The sequence below is a fragment of the Microcebus murinus genome, chromosome 25 (genome assembly GCF_040939455.1).
Source record: "Microcebus murinus isolate Inina chromosome 25, M.murinus_Inina_mat1.0, whole genome shotgun sequence".
NCBI classification, from domain to species: Eukaryota; Metazoa; Chordata; class Mammalia; order Primates; family Cheirogaleidae; genus Microcebus; species Microcebus murinus.
In genome coordinates, this window is record NC_134128.1 from 1035012 (window position 1) to 1052671 (window position 17660).

The 17660-nt window shown below is 38.2% G+C and overlaps 2 protein-coding genes and 1 pseudogene across 3 annotated transcripts in view; 1 reads left to right on the forward strand and 2 right to left on the reverse strand.

Moving 5' to 3' along the window:
* The first annotated feature begins 770 nt into the window (after positions 1-770).
* Positions 771-17660, forward strand: part of ARHGAP12 (Rho GTPase activating protein 12) — a 134830-nt gene continuing 117940 nt past the window's right edge. For both annotated transcript variants that reach the window (XM_075997466.1, XM_075997467.1), the window contains exon 1: positions 771-1454. In XM_075997466.1, the coding sequence (XP_075853581.1) occupies positions 777-1454 (678 nt within the window). In that variant the 5' untranslated portion in view covers positions 771-776. The remainder of the gene's footprint in view (positions 1455-17660) is intronic.
* Positions 14858-15380, reverse strand: LOC105881725 (mitochondrial import receptor subunit TOM20 homolog; annotated as a pseudogene).
* On the reverse strand, positions 15436-16963 carry LOC105881724 (calaxin). The gene is made up of 2 exons (XM_012783577.2): positions 15805-16963; positions 15436-15681 (listed from the first exon to the last, which is right to left on the reverse strand). The coding sequence occupies exon 1, from the start codon at positions 16461-16463 to the stop codon at positions 15825-15827; it is 639 nt and encodes a 212-aa protein (XP_012639031.1). The 5' UTR covers positions 16464-16963; the 3' UTR covers positions 15436-15681; positions 15805-15824.

The window sequence follows — 17660 nt, forward strand, 5'->3', positions numbered from 1 at the left end:
TGTTGGCATTTGTGAGATTCAACCTAAAAAGGATTGTGGCCCTCTTGAGTAGAGGTTAAGAGGGAAATCAAGTAAACTAGCAGTTTCTCTTCATCTATGTTTGTGTTTTGCTCAATTATAATATCAGTCTTTTTATCATTTATATGAAGTATTATTAAACTTATATACGATTGAGTAATTTTACCCTTTTTTTTTAAGTTCACTAATGCCCTTGATCTTTTTGGAAACTAAAGAGTAAAATATTAATACATAGTCACTGAAATTCAGCTCAAAAAAGGCTAGTACGGGTAGTGAACCCAGCTGAGTGCCTGGCCCTTAGTAAGTGCCTAATACAGATGCCTTGTCACCATTAGTGAGCCTTTCTCAGAAGGTGAAGAAGGTTCAAGGTAGTCATGAAAGGAAGGAAAGTTCTTCCCAACTCGTATTTTAGTAGTTTTATGTCTGGCTGGTTACTGTATTTACTGTTCCAGTCATTGGTTTTAGTTTTGCTCATAAATGACTGAAAAATGTATGTTATAATTAGAATGAAAGTGTTTTTAATGGGACAGTACATATAGTATTAGATGCATGCTTTCTGGGGTTTGAGATTTGAAGTAATATTCTTTAAATAGCCTTTAAATTTTATATTTGTGAGTAAATATAAAATCCAGATTACATTAACTTTTTTCGTCATTCTCTTCTTTCATTTAAATAAAATAGCAGTGTTACTCCAACAAACCATAAAGCCATAATGTGGCATACCATCCTTTTTGAGAGGTGAATATTACTGAGTGAAAATGGCTGACAGAAGCGGAAGGATCGTTCCGGGGCAAGTATATATTGAAGTAGAATATGATTATGAATATGAAGCAAAGGACAGAAAGATTGTCATAAAACAAGGGGAGCGGTACATCTTGGTGAAAAAGACGAATGATGATTGGTGGCAAGTCAAGCCAGATGAGAATTCCAAAGCATTCTACGTGCCAGCCCAGTATGTGAAGGAGGTAACCCGCAAAGCCCTGATGCCGCCTGCTAAGCCCGCAGCTGGACTGCCAAATAATTCTGTGAAAGTGGTACAGAGTCTGCATCTTCAGAGATCAACAGAAAATGTGAACAAATTGCCTGAGCTTTCAAGTTTTGGAAAGCCATCGTCATCTGTTCAAGGAACAGGTCTTATTCGTGATGCAAATCAGAATTTTGGACCCAGTTATAATCCGGGTCAGACTCTCAACCTAAGCCTGGACCTGACCCATAATAATGGAAAATTTAACAATGACTCACATTCTCCTAAAGTTTCCAGCCAGAATAGGACACGCTTATTTGGTCATTTTCCCGGCCCAGAGTTCTTGGACATAGAGAAAACTAGCTTCTCCCAGGAACAGTCTTGTGATTCAGCAGGCGAAGGCTCCGAAAGGATTCATCAGGATTCGGAATCTGGCGATGAACTGAGCAGCAGCTCCACAGAACAGATAAGGGTAAGATTAAAACTAGGATGATGAAACACTTGTACCACCTTAATAAAAATATGAATTATAGATTTTTTAAAATTAAAATCTTTATGAGAGTTAAGACTTGTTTGTTTTGCCTTATATTTTCAGAATAGATGGGTACTATCCTGATTTAAAGAGCTAGAATACATGTGAAATAAACTTGAGTTCATAAAGAGTTACTTTATGGTTTTCATAATTCTTATAGGACTACACATACTTTAAATTTGGAAAAGTTTTGTTTTCTCTCTATAGATTATACATCAGGCAGAATAGTGATGATATTTCTTGTAATAGAAAAAGTTTTACTGTTTTTTAGTTGTACTCATTTTGACTTGTTTCCAAGAAGTCTTTAGGATATATTAATTATGATGTGGAAAGATGTCACTGGGATATTGATTGCTAACTTTTGTTCTTTTAAACTTGTTTATTAACCTTGAATAACAAAAAACATATACAGCTCACAAATCTTTACCTTCATTCATATACTTTTGTCTCTTAAGTGTCTAAGTATCCATACTTGATTGCACTGAATATTAGCCTGGAAAAAATTTTGTGTCCCTATGGTTTAATTTTTTTTTTAAACCTAACTTTCTTTAGAGATTAGGTGTTTGCCAGTATATTTCTCAAGTGAAGTCATTTGAAAAGCACATATGTGAAATTGAAACTGAAATGTAGGTGAAAAGTCTAATTAATACATTTTTGTGCTAAACTATTGCAGGATTATTCATCAGGTTAAATCTATGCATTATTTTGAGGCTGCTCTAAGGTGTTGTCTGATTGTCATGGAATACATTCTTTCTGTAGGGTATAATTTTTCTTGTAACATTTTAGAATGGAAATAGGAAAAAGGAAGATTCTCTAGAAAAACTTCTGGTGTTTGAGATTGAGGCAGTTACATGAAGTAGCACCACCAGCTAATCATTGTGTGTCTTAGTAGGCTGTTCTCAGTCTTTATGTGATACTCTGACATAGGAAATACAGTGTTTCCTGGAATTGTGCTATGCATGGCTCCCTAGGGAGCTAGTAGGCCTGGAAAAGACGTATGTTTTCTATGCCATACAGCCATCACCACTATTTCACACTTTAGATTACATTTTATATTTATGTACACAAGTGATCCTGTGTTCTCTTCATTATGGTCATCTTAAATTAAGTTTACTACACTGGAGGTTGATGACGCCTGTCCTCTCCTGGGCCCTTAACACTGGTTAGAAATCCTATTAGGTTTCTCCAGCCAGCCCTGTCTCCAGCTGACTCTCCATGGCAACTGTTTCAGATCTTTTCCATTTTCTTCAGTTCTCTAATTCACTTGCTTTCCCCTGCTCTTGTAAGATAACCTTGCTTTCTACTTTATAGCAAAAATTAAAGCCATGGATGGACACTTCAGGGAGCATGTACCGCATAGTAGTCAGTAGTGCTGGCTTTAGATTTGAATCTGGTTCTCTATCACTTGACAGCTGTGCGATAATTGGGGAAGATTGTTTAACCTCCATATGTTTCAGTTTCCGCATCTTAAAAGGGGAGCTGCAGGTTGTTGAGGCATGTATTAAGTGCATTAGGTATCTGTTGCTGCTTAATAAATTACCCCCAAATTTAGTGGCTTAAAACAGTGAACACTTATTATCTCTCAGGTTCTGTGGATCAGTAAATCAGAAGCAGCTTCATTGGGTGGTTCTGAAGGCTTGAGGTCTCTCATGAGGTCGCAAGTCCTCTGAAGGTTGGGGCTGGAAGAGCTGCTTCTGAAGACAGCCCACTCACGTGGTATCAGCTGGGCCTCTTTGTGGCTGCCTGAGTGCTGTGGCTTGCTTTCCCCAGATGGAGCAATCAAAGAGAAAACATGGTAGAAGCTGCACTGTTTTTTATGCCCTAACCTTGCAAGTCACACTGTCATATCCTATTGACTCTGCGTCTCAGCCCACTTCTGTGGTGGAGACTACACAGGCTGTAAATATCAGGGTTTGAGGGGCTTTGAGGCCACCTTGGGGGCTGGCTATCACAATACATATTCCATAAAATGTAGCTGCCATTATTATTGTTATTTCTATTATTATTTCCACCATCAAATCTATAAGTACATTTGTGTCAGGAATCACCTTTTCTTCCGGTACAATGCAAGCGTTGTTCCACATTTTATACTTTTGCCACATTTCGTGAACCTTGTGCTAAAGATTGTAGTATTGTGCTCATATGGCTTTGGATTTGATGCCAAGTCTTTTCTATCAGCATCTAAATTTGGTTATGTTTTTCTCATCTTAGTAAAGCTCTTCGTCAGCCCTGCCTTCCCCTGTGAGTATCAGTTTATTGCCCTTTTCCTTTGTTGGCATCTTCTGGAAGAGTTGTGTGTGTTTGCTTCTCTGCATTTCCTTACTTCCCACCCACTCTGTAACCTTTTCTGGTGTGACTTCTGGCTTCCCGGGGCCATCCAGACTGCATCTGCTAAAAGACACTCATGGTTTCATTGTTGATAAACTTACAGGCAATAAAAAATTTTATATGTAATTAATGTCATTATCACAGTCAACAAGATTAATAATCAAATGACAATTTAAAATAATTTTTTACTGAGGCATACCATATAATTGTGTAAACTGTACTAATCATCAGCGTGTGTGGCTTGATGAATTTTTACTTAGGTAGATACTCTAGCCAACCTTGAGCCCCTTCCCAGGTAGCATTCACACCTCTAGTTCCTGTGTCCCTGCCAGATTTTAATTTTTCTGACTTATATCACTATTTGGTCAGCCTTCTTTAATTAAACTTTTCGTTTTGGGGTGATTCTAGATTCATATGCAGTTGTAATAAATAATATGGAGTGAACTGGATAGTGCACCTTCTATCTAGTTACCTTTAGTGGTAACATCTTGCAAACCTATACTGTAATGCCACAATCAGGATTTTGATATTGGTGCAGTTAGTATTCTGAACATTTCCATCATAACAAGGATCTCTAATGTTGCCCTTTTATATCCATACCCACTCCCTCCCAGCCATCCCCTCACCCTGGTTTCCACTGACCAAAATGCTCTCCATTGCTGTAATTTTGTCATTTCAAGAATATTATATAAATGGAATCATACCTTTGGGGATTGGCTTTTTCATTCAGCATGATTCTCTGGAGATTGATCCATGTTCCCGGATTAGTAGTTGGTTTTTGGGTTTTTTTTGCTGAGGGGTATTCTATGGTATGGATGTACCATAGGTTATTTAACCGTCTGTGTTGTTTCCAGTTTTTGGCTATTGCAAACAAAGTTGTTGTAAACGTCTCTATATAGGTTTTTGTGAGAACATAACTTTTCATTTCTTTGGAATAAATGCCTACAAGTATAATGCCTGTGATAAAGTAGTTGCATGTTTAATTGTTTAGGAAATTGCTAAAGTGTTTTGCAGAGCGTGACTGTACCATTTTACATTTCCACCAGCAATTATGAGTGATTCATTTTCTCTGCATCCTCACCAACATTTGGTGGTGTCACCATATATTTAGCCATCTGCTAGCTGTATAGTGATATGTATCTCATTTTGATTTTAATTTGCATTTCCCTAATGGCTAATGATGTTGAACATCTTTTCGTGCATTTAATTGTCCTCACTATATCCTCCTCATTGAAATGCTTCATCATGTGTTTTGTCCATTTTCTTATTGGCTTGTTGCTTTACTGTTGAGTTTTGAGAGTTCTTTCTATAGTTTACGTATAGTCATTTGTCAGATACATAGTTTGTAAATATTTCCTCCCAGTGTATAGCTTGTCTTTTCATCCTCTTAATAGTATCTTTTGCAGAGCAAAAGTTTTTAATTTTGATGAACTCTAACTTATTTTTTCCTTTATGGATCATGTGTTTTGGTCAAGTCTGAGGACTTGTAAGTTGTTTTAGGCTTCTCCAGAGAAACAGAACCAACAGGGGGTATGTATGTGTGCAGTCATGCACTGCATAACATTTTGGTCAGTGATGGACTGCATATATAATAGTGGTCCCATAGGATTGTAAAACTGTGTTTTCACTGTATCTTTTCTATGTTTAGATATGCTTGTCTGTTTATTTTTCCTGAGATGGAGTCTTGCTATGTTGCCCAGGCTGGTTGTTGACTCTTGGGCTCTGGCGATCCTCTAGCCTCAGCCTCCTGAGTAGCTAGCACTACAGGTGCACACTGTACCTGGCTAATTTAAAAAAATATTTTTTGTAGAAATGGGGTATGGCTATGGTGCCCAGGATTGAGTTTAATTTTTGTATAAGATGTGAGACTTAGATCATGGTTTTTTTGTTGCCCGTGGATACAAAATCAATTGTCAAAAATCAGTTAGACATATTTGTGTGGATGATCTATATTTGGGTCTTCCATTCTCTTTTACTCATATCTGCCCTACTCTGGTACCGTGCAGCCTTATTTAGTCTCAATCAGGGAAGCAGATTCCTCCCAGTTTAGTCTTTTTCAAAATCGTTTTAACTATTGTAATAGTCTGAATAATATCTACCAAAGATGTCAGGACCTAATCCCTGGAACCTGTAAATGTTACCATTATTTGGAAAAGGGGTTTTCGCAGATGTGATTAAGTTAAGAATCTTGAGATGAGAGGGTTATCTTAGGCGGTGCTTCACAGATGTCTTTATAGGAGAGAGGCAGAGGGCACCACACATGCAGAAGGTGGCTATGTGAAGATGAAACAGAGAGATTTGAAGATGTTGGCCGAAAATAAATGCAATGTGACCACAAGCCAAGGAATGCCAGCAGCCACCAGCAGCTGGAATAGGCAAAGAAAGGATTCTTCCTGGAGCCTCTGGTGTACTATAGGAATGTCAGAATGGTTAACTTGTATCCTTGCGGAATACAACTTTCTCAACTACAATACGATACCTATAGTATTAGAATATAGTACTTTAGTTTTCCAGACTCCACTCATTTTTAGAGTTTGTAGGATTAGCACCTTTTCCCCCAACCTGGTTTAGGGAGATGGTTTCATACATTTGTAGTAAAGTTAGGTGGTTTTGTCATATTCTGCATTTCATTCTGGGATTCCCACCCCACCTCAGAACTCCTACATTCAAGAAAAAATTGAGTACATTGAGGTTCATTCTTTATGTGGTAAAGTTCAGTGGGTCCTGAAAAAGGCGCAGTATTGTGTATCACAATTATGAGACCATGCTTACTCTCACTGTAGTTTTGTCTTTTCCAGAATATCTTTTAATTGGAATCTTACAGTAGGTAATTTTTCAGATTGGCTTCTTTTTTTTTTTTTTTTTTTTTTTGAGACAGAGTCTCACTTTGTTGCCCAGGCTAGAGTGAGTGCCGTGGAGTCAGCCTAGTTCACAGCAACTTCAATCTCCTGGGCTCAAGCAGTCCTACTGCCTCAGCCTCCTAAGTAGCTGGACTACAGGCATGCACCACCATGCCCAGCTAATTCTTTGTATATATATTTTTTTAGTTGGTCAATTAATTTCTTTCCATTTATAGTAGAGACAGGGTCTCCCTTATGGATCTTGCTCAGGCTGGTTTTGAACTCCTGACCTTGAGCAATCCTTGTCTGCCTTGGCTTCCCAGAGTGCTAGGATTACTGGCGTGAGCCACCGCACCTGGCCTTCAGATTGGCTTTCTAGGAGTATGTACTTAAGATTCATCCATGCCTTCTCATGGCCTGATAGCTCATTTGGTTTTATTGCTGAAGAATGCTTTGTTTGGATGTGCCACAGTTTGTTTATTCATTCATCTGTTGAGTGATCTCTTTATTGCCTCTAGTTTTTGTCAGTTATTAATAAAACTGCTAAAACATTCATCTGCAGGTGTTTTCCGTAGACATAAATTTCAGATCATTTGGGTAAATCCCTAAGTGTGATTACTGGATAGTGTGGTAAGACTCTGTTTAACTTTGTATGAAACTGCCAAACTGCCTTTCAAAGTGCCTTTACTATTTCTGCATACCCATTAGCAACAAGTTAGAGTTTCTGTTGCACCATATCTTCACCAGCATGTGATGTTGTGTATTTTGGGGGCGGAGGTGCTTACCATTCTAATGGATGTGTAGCATCTCATTGTTTTAATTTATATTCCCTGATAACAAATGATGTTGAGCATCTTTTCATAGGCTTGTTTATACCATATTTATATCTTTGGTGAAATGCCTATTCAGATTTTTTGCTGAGTTAGGGTTTTTTGCCTCCCTTATTATTGAGTATTAACAGTTCCTTGTCTATTTTGGATAAAAATCCTTCATTGGACAATTGGACAATGCTTTACAAATATTTTTTCCCAGTCTGTAGCTTGTGTTTTCATTCTCTTATCAGTGTCTTTTGCAGAGCAGAAGTTTTTAATTTTAATAAAGTCCAAAGCTTAATTATCTTCCCTTATGGATCATGATTTTACTCTTGTATATAAAAACTCAGTGCTAAACCCTAGGTCACCTAGATTTTCTCTATTTCATTTCTGGAGTTTTTGTAGTTTCGCATTTTTTTTTTTAAATTTTTTTTTTATTTTGGCATATTATGGGGGTACAGATTTTAAGGTTTCAATAAATGCCCATTTCCCCCCCTCCCACCAAAAGTCTGAGTCTCCATCATGACCATCCCCCAGATGGTGCACATCTCACTCATTATGTATGTATGTACCCGCCCCCCTCTCCCCTCCCACCTCCCCAATACCCTATTACTGTAGCACCTATGTGTCCACTTAGGTGCTACTCAGTTAATACCAGTTTGCTGGAGAATATATCTGGTGCTTGTTTTTCCATTCTTGGGATACTTCACTTAGTAGTATGGGTTCCAGCTCTAACCAGGAAAATATAAGATGTGCTATATCACCATTGTTTCTTAGAGCTGAATAGTACTCCATGGTATACATATACCACATTTTATTAATCCATTCTTGGATTGATGGGCACTTGGGCTGTTTCCACAGCCTTGCAATTATGAATTGTGCTGCTATAAACATTCGAGTGCAGGTGTCTTTTTTGTAGAGTGTCACTGGATCATTTGGGTAGATGCCCAGCAATGGGATTGCTGGATCAAATGGTAGATTCACTTGTATCGCTTTAAGGTATCTCCATATTGCTTTCCACAGAGGTTGAACTAGTTTGCAGTCCCACCAGCAGTGTAGGAGTGTTCCTCTCTCTCCGCAACCACGCCAGCATTTATTGTTTGGAGATTTTTTGATAAAGGCCATTCTCACAGGGGTTAAGTGATATCTCATTGTGGTTTTGATTTGCATTTCCCTGATGATTAGAGATGTTGAGCATTTCTTCATATGTTTGTTGGCCATTCTTCTGTCTTCTTTAGAAAAATTTCTGTTCAAGTCCTTTGCCCACTTTTTAATGGGGTTATTTGTTTTTTTCTTCCTAATTTTCGTGAGTTCTAAGTATATTCTAGTTATCAGTCCCTTATCGGATGCATAGGATGCAAAAATTTTCTCCCATTCTGTAGGTTGTCTGTTTACTTTCATGACTATTTCTTTGGCTGTGCAGAAGCTTTGTAGTTTGATCATGTCCCATTTATTTATTTTTGTTGCTGCTGTGATTGCCTTTGGGGACTTCTTCATAAACTCTTTGCCCCGGCCAATGTCTAGGAGAGTGTTTCCAACTTTTTCCTCTAGAGTTCTAATAGTTTCATGCCTTAGGTTTAAGTCTGTTATCCAGCGTGAGTTGGTTTTTGTGAGAGGTGAAAGGTGTGGGTCCTGTTTTAGCCTTCTACAGGTGGCTATCCAGTTTTCCCAGCACCATTTTTGATATTGTATCTAGAAAACCCCAAGGATTCAACCAAGAAACTCCTGGAACTGATCAATGAATTTAGTAAAGTCTCAGGATACAAAATCAATACACAGAAATCAGAGGCATTCATATACGCCAACAACAATCTAATTGAGAACCAAATCAAAGACTCAATTCCCTTCACAATAGCAACAAAGAAATTAAAGTACCTAGGAATTTACTTAACCAAGGACGTAAAAGACCTCTACAGGGAGAACTATGAAACACTGAGGAAGGAAATAGCAGAGGATGTAAACAGATGGAAATCCATACCATGCTCCCTCTACAGGGAGAACTATGAAACACTGAGGAAGGAAATAGCAGAGGATGTAAACAGATGGAAATCCATACCATGCTCGTGGATCGGCAGACTCAATATCATAAAAATGTCTATACTACCCAAACTGATCTACAGATTCAATGCAATACCTATTAAAATCCCATCAGCATTCTTCACAGATATAGAAAAAATAATTTTACGCTTCGTATGGAACCAAAGAAGACCCCGAATATCAAGAGCAATTCTAGGCAACAAAAACAAAATGGGAGGCATTAATATGCCAGATATCAAACTATACTACAAAGCTGTAGTAATTAAAACAATATGGTATTGGCACAAAAACAGGAATATTGACCAGTGGAACAGATGTGAGAATCCTGATATAAAACCATCCTCATATAGCCATCTAATCTTTGACAAAGACAAAAACATACGCTGGGGAAAAGAATCCCTCTGTAGTTTTGCATTTTAAATGTAGGTCTGTGATTCATTTTGACTTAATTTTTGTGAAAGGTATAAGGTCTTTGTCTAGGAACTTTTTTTTTTTTTTTTTGCATATATCCATCTAATTGGTTCACCCTGTTTGTCGAAAAAAATTTTCTTTCTCCACTAAATTGCCTTTGTGGCTTTGTCAAAGGTCAATTGGCTGTATTTGTGTCGTACATTTCTGGGTTCTTTACTGTGTTCTATTGATCTATGTATCATTCTTTTGCTAATACCATGCTGTCTGGAGTAATGTAGCTTTATAATAAGTGTTGAAATTAGGTATATGTCTTCCTACTTTGTTCTGCTTCAGTATTGTGTTGGCAATTCTAGGTCTTTTGCCTTTCCATATAAAGTTTAAATTCAGTTTGTTCAAATCTACCAAATAGTTTGCTGAGATTTTGATTGGAATTGGATTGAATCAATAGATCAAGTTGGGAAGAAGTGACACTGTTGAGTCTTCTAATCCATGGTCAAAGACTGTGTATTATGTAGACTGCTTTTGATTTGTTCAGTAGAGTTATACAGTTTTCTGTACCCTTTAGGTGTCACCACACTATCCCTCTATGTTCCCCAGGCCCAAGCAACCGTTAATCTACTCTCTGTCTCTATAGATTTTCTTTTTCTGAACCTTTTATTTCCGTGGAATCATAGTATACGTGGTTTTCTGTGACTGACTTCTTTCACTTAGCCTAATGTTTTCAAGGTTCATCCATGTCGTGGCATGTGTCAGTCAGTGCTCTATTCCTTTTTTTTTTTTTTTTTTGGCATATTATAGGGGTACAGATTTTAATGTTTCAATAAATGCCCTTTCCCCCTCTATTCCTTTTCACGGTGGAATAATATTCTATTATTTATCCATCTGTCACTTTTTGAACATTTTAATTGTTTGCACCTTTTGGCTAGTATGAATAATCCTGTTATAAACATTTTGTGTTCAAATTTTTATGTGAACATATGTTTTTATTTCTCTTGGGTAGACACCTAGAAGTGGATAAATTTACACAGGGTTTATGTTAAATTTATGTTTAACTGTTTGAGGAACTGCCAGACTGTTTTCCAAAGTGGCTATACCATTTTACATTCACATCAGCAGGGCATGAGGGTTCTAGTTTCTCCACATCCTCATCAGTGCTTGCTACCATCTGACTTTTTGATTATAGTTATCCTAGTGGGGTGAAGTATCAGACTGTCGCTTGGATTTGCATTTGCCTCATGATGATAATGTTGAGCATCTTTTGTATGTTTATTGGCTATTTGTGTACATTCCTTGGAGAAATGTTTATTCAAATCTTTGGCCCATTTTTAAGTCAGGTTATCTGTCTTTTTATTATTGAGTTATAAGAGTTTTTTTTTTTTTTTTTTTGAAACAGAGTCTCATTTTGTTGCCCAGGCTAGAGTACCATGGTGTCAGCCTAGCTCACAGCAACCTTAAACTCCTGGGCTCAAGCGATGATCCTTCTGCCTCAGTCTCCTGAGTAGCTGGGACTACAGGCATGAGCCACCATGCCCAGCTAATTTTTTCTGTATATTTTTAGGTGTACAGTTAACTTCTTTCTATTTTTAGTAGAAATGGGATCTCGTTCTTGCTCAGACTGATTTTGAACTCCTGACCTTCAGCAATCCTCCAGCTGCAGCCTTCTCAGAGTGCTAGGATTACAGGCATGAGCCACTGTGCCGGCCTATAAGAGTTCTTTATACAAGTCCCTTATCATGTATATGATTTGCAAATATTTTCTTTTATCTCCAATTGAGTAGTTGTCTTTTCATTTTTTTGATAATGGCCCTCTCCCCTTTTTCTTTTAAAGACAGGGTCTTGCTTTGTTGCCCAATCTGGAATGCAGTGACTGTTCATAGATGCAGTCACGATGCATTACAGCCTCAAACTCTTGGGCTCGGCAATTCTTCCACCTCAGCCTCCTGAGCAGCTGGCATTACAGGTGTCTGCCACCATGACTGGCTTGATAACACCCTTTTACTTATAGAAGTTATTTGTTTTGTTTTGTTTTGTTTTTTGAGAGACAGAGTCTCACTCTGTTGCTCAGGCTAGAGTGCTGTGGTGTCAGCCTAGCTCACAGCAACCTCAAACTCCTGGACTCCAGCGATCCTTCTGCCTCAGCCTCTGGAGTAGCTGGGACTACAGGCACGTGCCACCATGCTGGCTAATTTTTTCTCTCTATATATATTTTTTATTTTTATTTATTTATTTTTTTGAGACAGAGTCTCACTTTGTTGCCCATGCTGGAGTGAGTGCCATGACGTCAGCCTAGCTCACAGCAACCTCAAATTCCTGGGCTCAAGCAATCATCCTGCCTCAGCTCCCGAGTAGCTGGGACTACAACGCCACCATGTCTGGCTAATTTTTTCTATGTATTTTTAGTTGGCTGATTAATTTTTTTCTATTTTTAGTAGAGACTGGGTCTTGCTCTTGCTCAGGCTGGTCTTGAGCTCCTGAGCTCAAGCAATCCTCCCACCTCGGCCTCCCAGAGTCCTAGGATTACAGGCATGAGCCACCACGCCAGGCCTCTTCTTTCCTTTTCCCTTTCCTTTCTTCCCCTTCCTTCTCCCTCTTCCCTTCCCCCTTCTCCCCTTCCCTTCCCCCTTCCCTCCCTCCCTCCCTCCTTTACCTCTCCCTCCCTCCCTCCCTCCCTCCCTCCCTCCCTCCCTCCCTCCCTCCCTCCCTTCCTTCCTTCCTTCCTTCCTTCCTTCCTTCCTTCCTTCCTCTCCTTCCTCTCCTTCCTCTCCTTCCTCTCCTTCCTCTCCTTCCTCTCCTTCCTCTCCTTCCTTCCTCTCCTTCTTCTCCCTCCTCTCCCTCCTCTCCCTCCCTCCTAGCACCATTTGTTGAAAAGATTACCTCATGGAATGGTCTTGACACTTGTTGAAAATCAGTTGACCATAGACACATTGACACATCGATTCATTTCTGCCCTCTCAGTTTTAGTCTATTGATCTATATATCTATGCTTATGCATGTGTTAGACTCTTGTTTACTCTTGCTATGTAGTGAGTTTTAAAATTGAAAGTGTTAGTCCTCCTACTTTATTGTTCTTTTTCAAGAGTGTTTTGCCTATTCTATGCCCTTTGTAATTCCAGGAGAGTTTTAGAATCAGTCTGTCAATTGCCTGAGAAACCACCTGAGGTCCTTACAGGGATTGCTTTATGTCTGTAGATCAATTTGGGGAGTAATGCCTTCCTAACAATATTAACATTGGCAGGGAAAGTATGGTGGTGCTGAATTCCCTCAGTTTTATTTGATCTTTCTTGAAATTGTGTTTATTTCTGCTTTATTTTGCTGCGTAATTTCTTTGGATATAAAAATCTAGTTGGTGATTTGTTTTTCAACACCTGAAATATTTCATTACACTCTCAACCTTACTTGTGTGGTTTCTGATGAGAAGTAGTCTGTAATTCTTATATCCTTGTTCCTCTGTAGTTAAGGTGTTTTTTCCTCTGCCTTCTTTCCAGATTTTCTTTCCTATTTAGTTTTCTGCAGTTTGAATGTGGTAGGTTTTTAAGTATTTACCCCACTTTCGGTTTGGGAAGTTTGTCTTGGTATATCTTCAAGATCACTGATTCTTTCTCCAGCCACCTCCTATTGATCATACCATGAAAGGCATTTTCTGTTATGTCACAGTGTTTTAACTTCTGGCATTTCATTTTGATTCTTAAGATTTTTTTTATCTCTCTGCTTACATTACTCATTTTTTCTTGCATGTTATTAATATCTACTTTTTCCTTTATGCCCCTTAACATATTAATGGTAGTTATTTTAAATTCCCTGTCTGATAATTCCCACATCTGTGCCATATCTGAGTTTGATTCTGATGCTTTCTTTGTTTTTCATATTGCGTTTTCTCCTTGCCTTTCGACTTGCCTTGTACTTTTCTGTTGAAAGCCAGACATGTTGTATCAAGTAATAGGAACTGAAATAAGTAGACCTCTAGTGTGAGGTAGTAGGTTAATCTGGCTAGAAACTGGACTGTCTTTAATGTTTTCTGTGTTGTAGGTACCAGAGGTTTTAAATTCTTCCAGTATCAGTGTTTTTGTCTGTTGTTTTGGGGCCTAAGAGCCCCTTCTTCACATCTGCTGCTTGTACCTATTTCCCTGGCAATTCATTGTTAGTGTACTGGAACCCTGTTGGTGTGGTGGGAAAGTGTGGGGGAAGAGGTAGTGTTCTGTAATCTTAAGATTAAATCTCAGTCTTTTAGTGTGTCTTATGTCATTGAGCTGTGAAGTCATTGAGCTGTGCAATTTACAAGTATTTCTTGGCTTCCCTTGAATGAGACAGGAAGGCTAAATAGAGTGGATAGAGTCTGGGAATTGTCCTTTCTCCAGATTGGATAAGGCTCTGGTAAGGTCTTCTACCCTAGAAAGTAAGTCTTTGAAAACAATTTGGGCTTATTACACAGTGGTTGTTTTTTCCCCTCCCCCTGTCAGAGCCATGGGTCTTGGCTCTTTACGGTGAGAAGCTAGTGGTATTTTGGGAAGTAAAACCCACGAAAGTGTAGGGTCCCTTTCAAGACTGTTGCTCCCTTCCTGGCAATTCATTAGAATTACTATTTACGTGTTCCTACCAGTTTATAGCTCCAGTACTTTCTGTTCCTGGGTAAGTAGATCTCCTCTGTGTCTCTGGATTTGCCTCTCTCTCCAAATTTTGGGGCAGTAGTTTGCCATGCGACCTCAGTCCTCTGATGGGTCCAAGAAATTATTGATTTTCAGTTTGTTCAGCCTCCTTTTTTTCCCAGTAACTCATAGTGTATTTGTAAAATAGAAAACTCTCTATGAAAATATACTTTTCACTGGGAAAAATAAATAAAACAGACAAATGGATCTATATAAACATTAACTTTGGTAGATTTCAGTGTAGGATAGCACATTTGCCCTTATTCCCCCAGAGCTGCTCAACTTCTGATTTAAGAATTAAAATAATATTTTTAACTGAGATTTTATTATGTTGACATTTGTTTGTCACAGCACATCATCTTCAGCTAAGTCCTGAGCACTTAGAATTCTCTGCCTAGTTGTCGGGAGCTCAGTCAGAAGCATCTGGAACATTGGCGGTGGAAGAGTTTGCTGTAATACCTACAGTAAGCGCTGTGGCTGTCCACACAGCAGTTATATTTGTAAGATGGTCCACGACCTTCTTATATTCACGTTGAACTAGTAACTCTTCACTGAGCTGTATTTCTTCAAGGAAGAATTTCTGAACAGCTTCAGCCTCTTTAAGGTCAGGTAACTTGTAAAGTTCAGCTCTTTCCTAGGCAAGCTTCTATTTCTTTCTTCGTTTTTGAGGGCTGTTCTTGAAGTTGGGGTTGCTTAGTCTCTTACGATCGAAGTAAATGCAGTACCTGATGAAAAGGGGCCTGCACATATTGACTGCGAAGGCGCGGTTCCAGCCCACCATCTGTCTCTCTTGAACATGGAGTGTGGACGAACCTCAGCTTCTGCCTTGATGTTTCACCATCAAGTATACTTTTTTTTTTCTTTTGATGCCATCTTATTTATTGTTTCAAAGGAAATCCAGTAGTTTCGATGATTTTCCCACTTCTTTCTCACATGAAGAACATTTGTCTTAATAATTCATGATTATTAAGCACACAGCTTGTGCTTCAAGAGATAATCCATGATAAAATGTCTCTAGCAATGTTAGCCTGTCTCGCCGAACCCAACATCTAACAAGGAACTTCTTGTCTTCCATCTGTTTTACTCACACCTTACACTAGAGTTAAATAAGATATGTAAGTGCACTACCCCCCCACCACACACACACAAATTCAACATCATTTTTCTGGGCTAAGTAGAAAAACTAAACAGTAGCATATGTGCCTCCTGTTTTCCTTACTTGAGACAATACAGCAATGTTCACATATCATTGAAGTCATGTGGATCCTTGAATACTTGGGCTTCGAATTCCATCTGGCTCTTTGGATCAGGTAGACATGGTCCAAAAGCTTCCAGTAGAAGGGTCTCTTCTCTCACAGCTTGTTCATAGTCTGCAAAAGACAGCTTCCCGTCATGGTCATAATCCATTTTCTTAAGTGTTATTTCGACCAAATCTTTAATTCCTTCATCAGGGTCTTCTTCAGATGGCTGTTTGAGAAGGCTGTTCTTCAACATGTGAAACATTTCCTCCTTTGAAATGAATCCATCACCATTCAAATCAAACACTTCAAAGCAATATTTCATTTTTTCTTCCAAAGATCCTCGAAGAAACAGTGATAATCCGCAAACCCACTCCGTTACATTTACACAGCCATCATTGTCTTTATCAAAACCTCGGAATACTCTGTCCATTATTATGTCATCAGTCATTCCAAATGTCACGTGCAGGATGTTTCGAAATGCATTACGATCTAGTCCAATGGTTGTTCCTTGCCGCTCTACGCCTTCTCCCACCAAATTATAAAATAACTTTATAAGACAATTCACTTCAAATGTATTAAAATGCTTGCAATTTTTAGTTAAGGTGTCCGTCAACTTCTGCAGCTTCTTGCGGTTCATGGCGGGCGCTCAGGGAAGTGGCGGCGGCGCGCGGCTGCTGGACCCCTCGAGCCCAAGGCCTCAAGTATACTTTTAAGTGTATGTTTTTTGTAGATGTTTTTCATCCAGTTGGGGAAGTTTTCTTCTGTTATTGTTTTTTTGAGTGGTTTTTCTTTTTCCAATCGAGTGGATGTTGAATTTTGTCAAATGTTTTTCTGCATCAATTGATAGGACCAGGTGAGTTTTCTTTTTTAGCCTATTAATGTAGTGGGTTGTATTGATTGATTTTCAAACACTGACCTGGCTTTCCTAGAATATGCCTCATTTGGTTATGGTCAAGTCAATGATCTCATTTGGTTATTCTTTTTATATAGTGTTGAATTCTGTCTGTTAAATTTTGTATCCATGAGATATATTGGTCTGTAGTTTTGTGTACTTTATCTGCTGTTGATATCAGGATATCATAAAATGAATGAGGAAGTGTTCCTTTCTGTTTCATGTGAGAGAATATATAGAATTTGCGGTGATTCTTTAGTATTTAGTATTGTTTTAGTATTTAGTATTGTTTTCCATTGAATCTTTCTGGGCCTAGAGATTTCTTTTTGAGAGGTATTTAAATCACAAGTTTGCTTTCTTTAACTGGGCTATCCAAACGATCTTATTTTGTATGCCTCAAGTGATCCTACCACCTAGACCTCCCAAAGCCCTGTGATTACAGGCGTGAGTGCCTGGCCTGTGATGAGTTTTTACGATGGCCATGAATCTAGAAATATTTAAATTATATTCTGTATTAGCTTTTTATATTGGCAGATATATTTGTAGAAAGAGTTTCTTCACTGACAGTGATAAACTAATGCATTTCTGTCATTTGAAGCCTAATCTTGAATTAATTTGGAAAATTTATGTGTGAAATAACTCATCAACCAACATTTCAGGGTGTTACTATCATAGCATATTGAGTTCACAGAATCAGTTCTTCAATTTATAGACTAAAGCTTTATTTCTAATTGAAAATCATTTGAGTATTTCTTTTAGGTATTTAGTCCTAAATTGTGTGGACTGCTAATATAGACATTTATTGTATTTAAAAATATAAATTTTAAGTACATATACATACATATATATTTACAAAGTTGAAATCATATTTCACTATAGGGAATATTGAAAAAAATCTATTAAAAATAGAATTTCAATCAAGAAGAATGGTTGAGGAGTGTG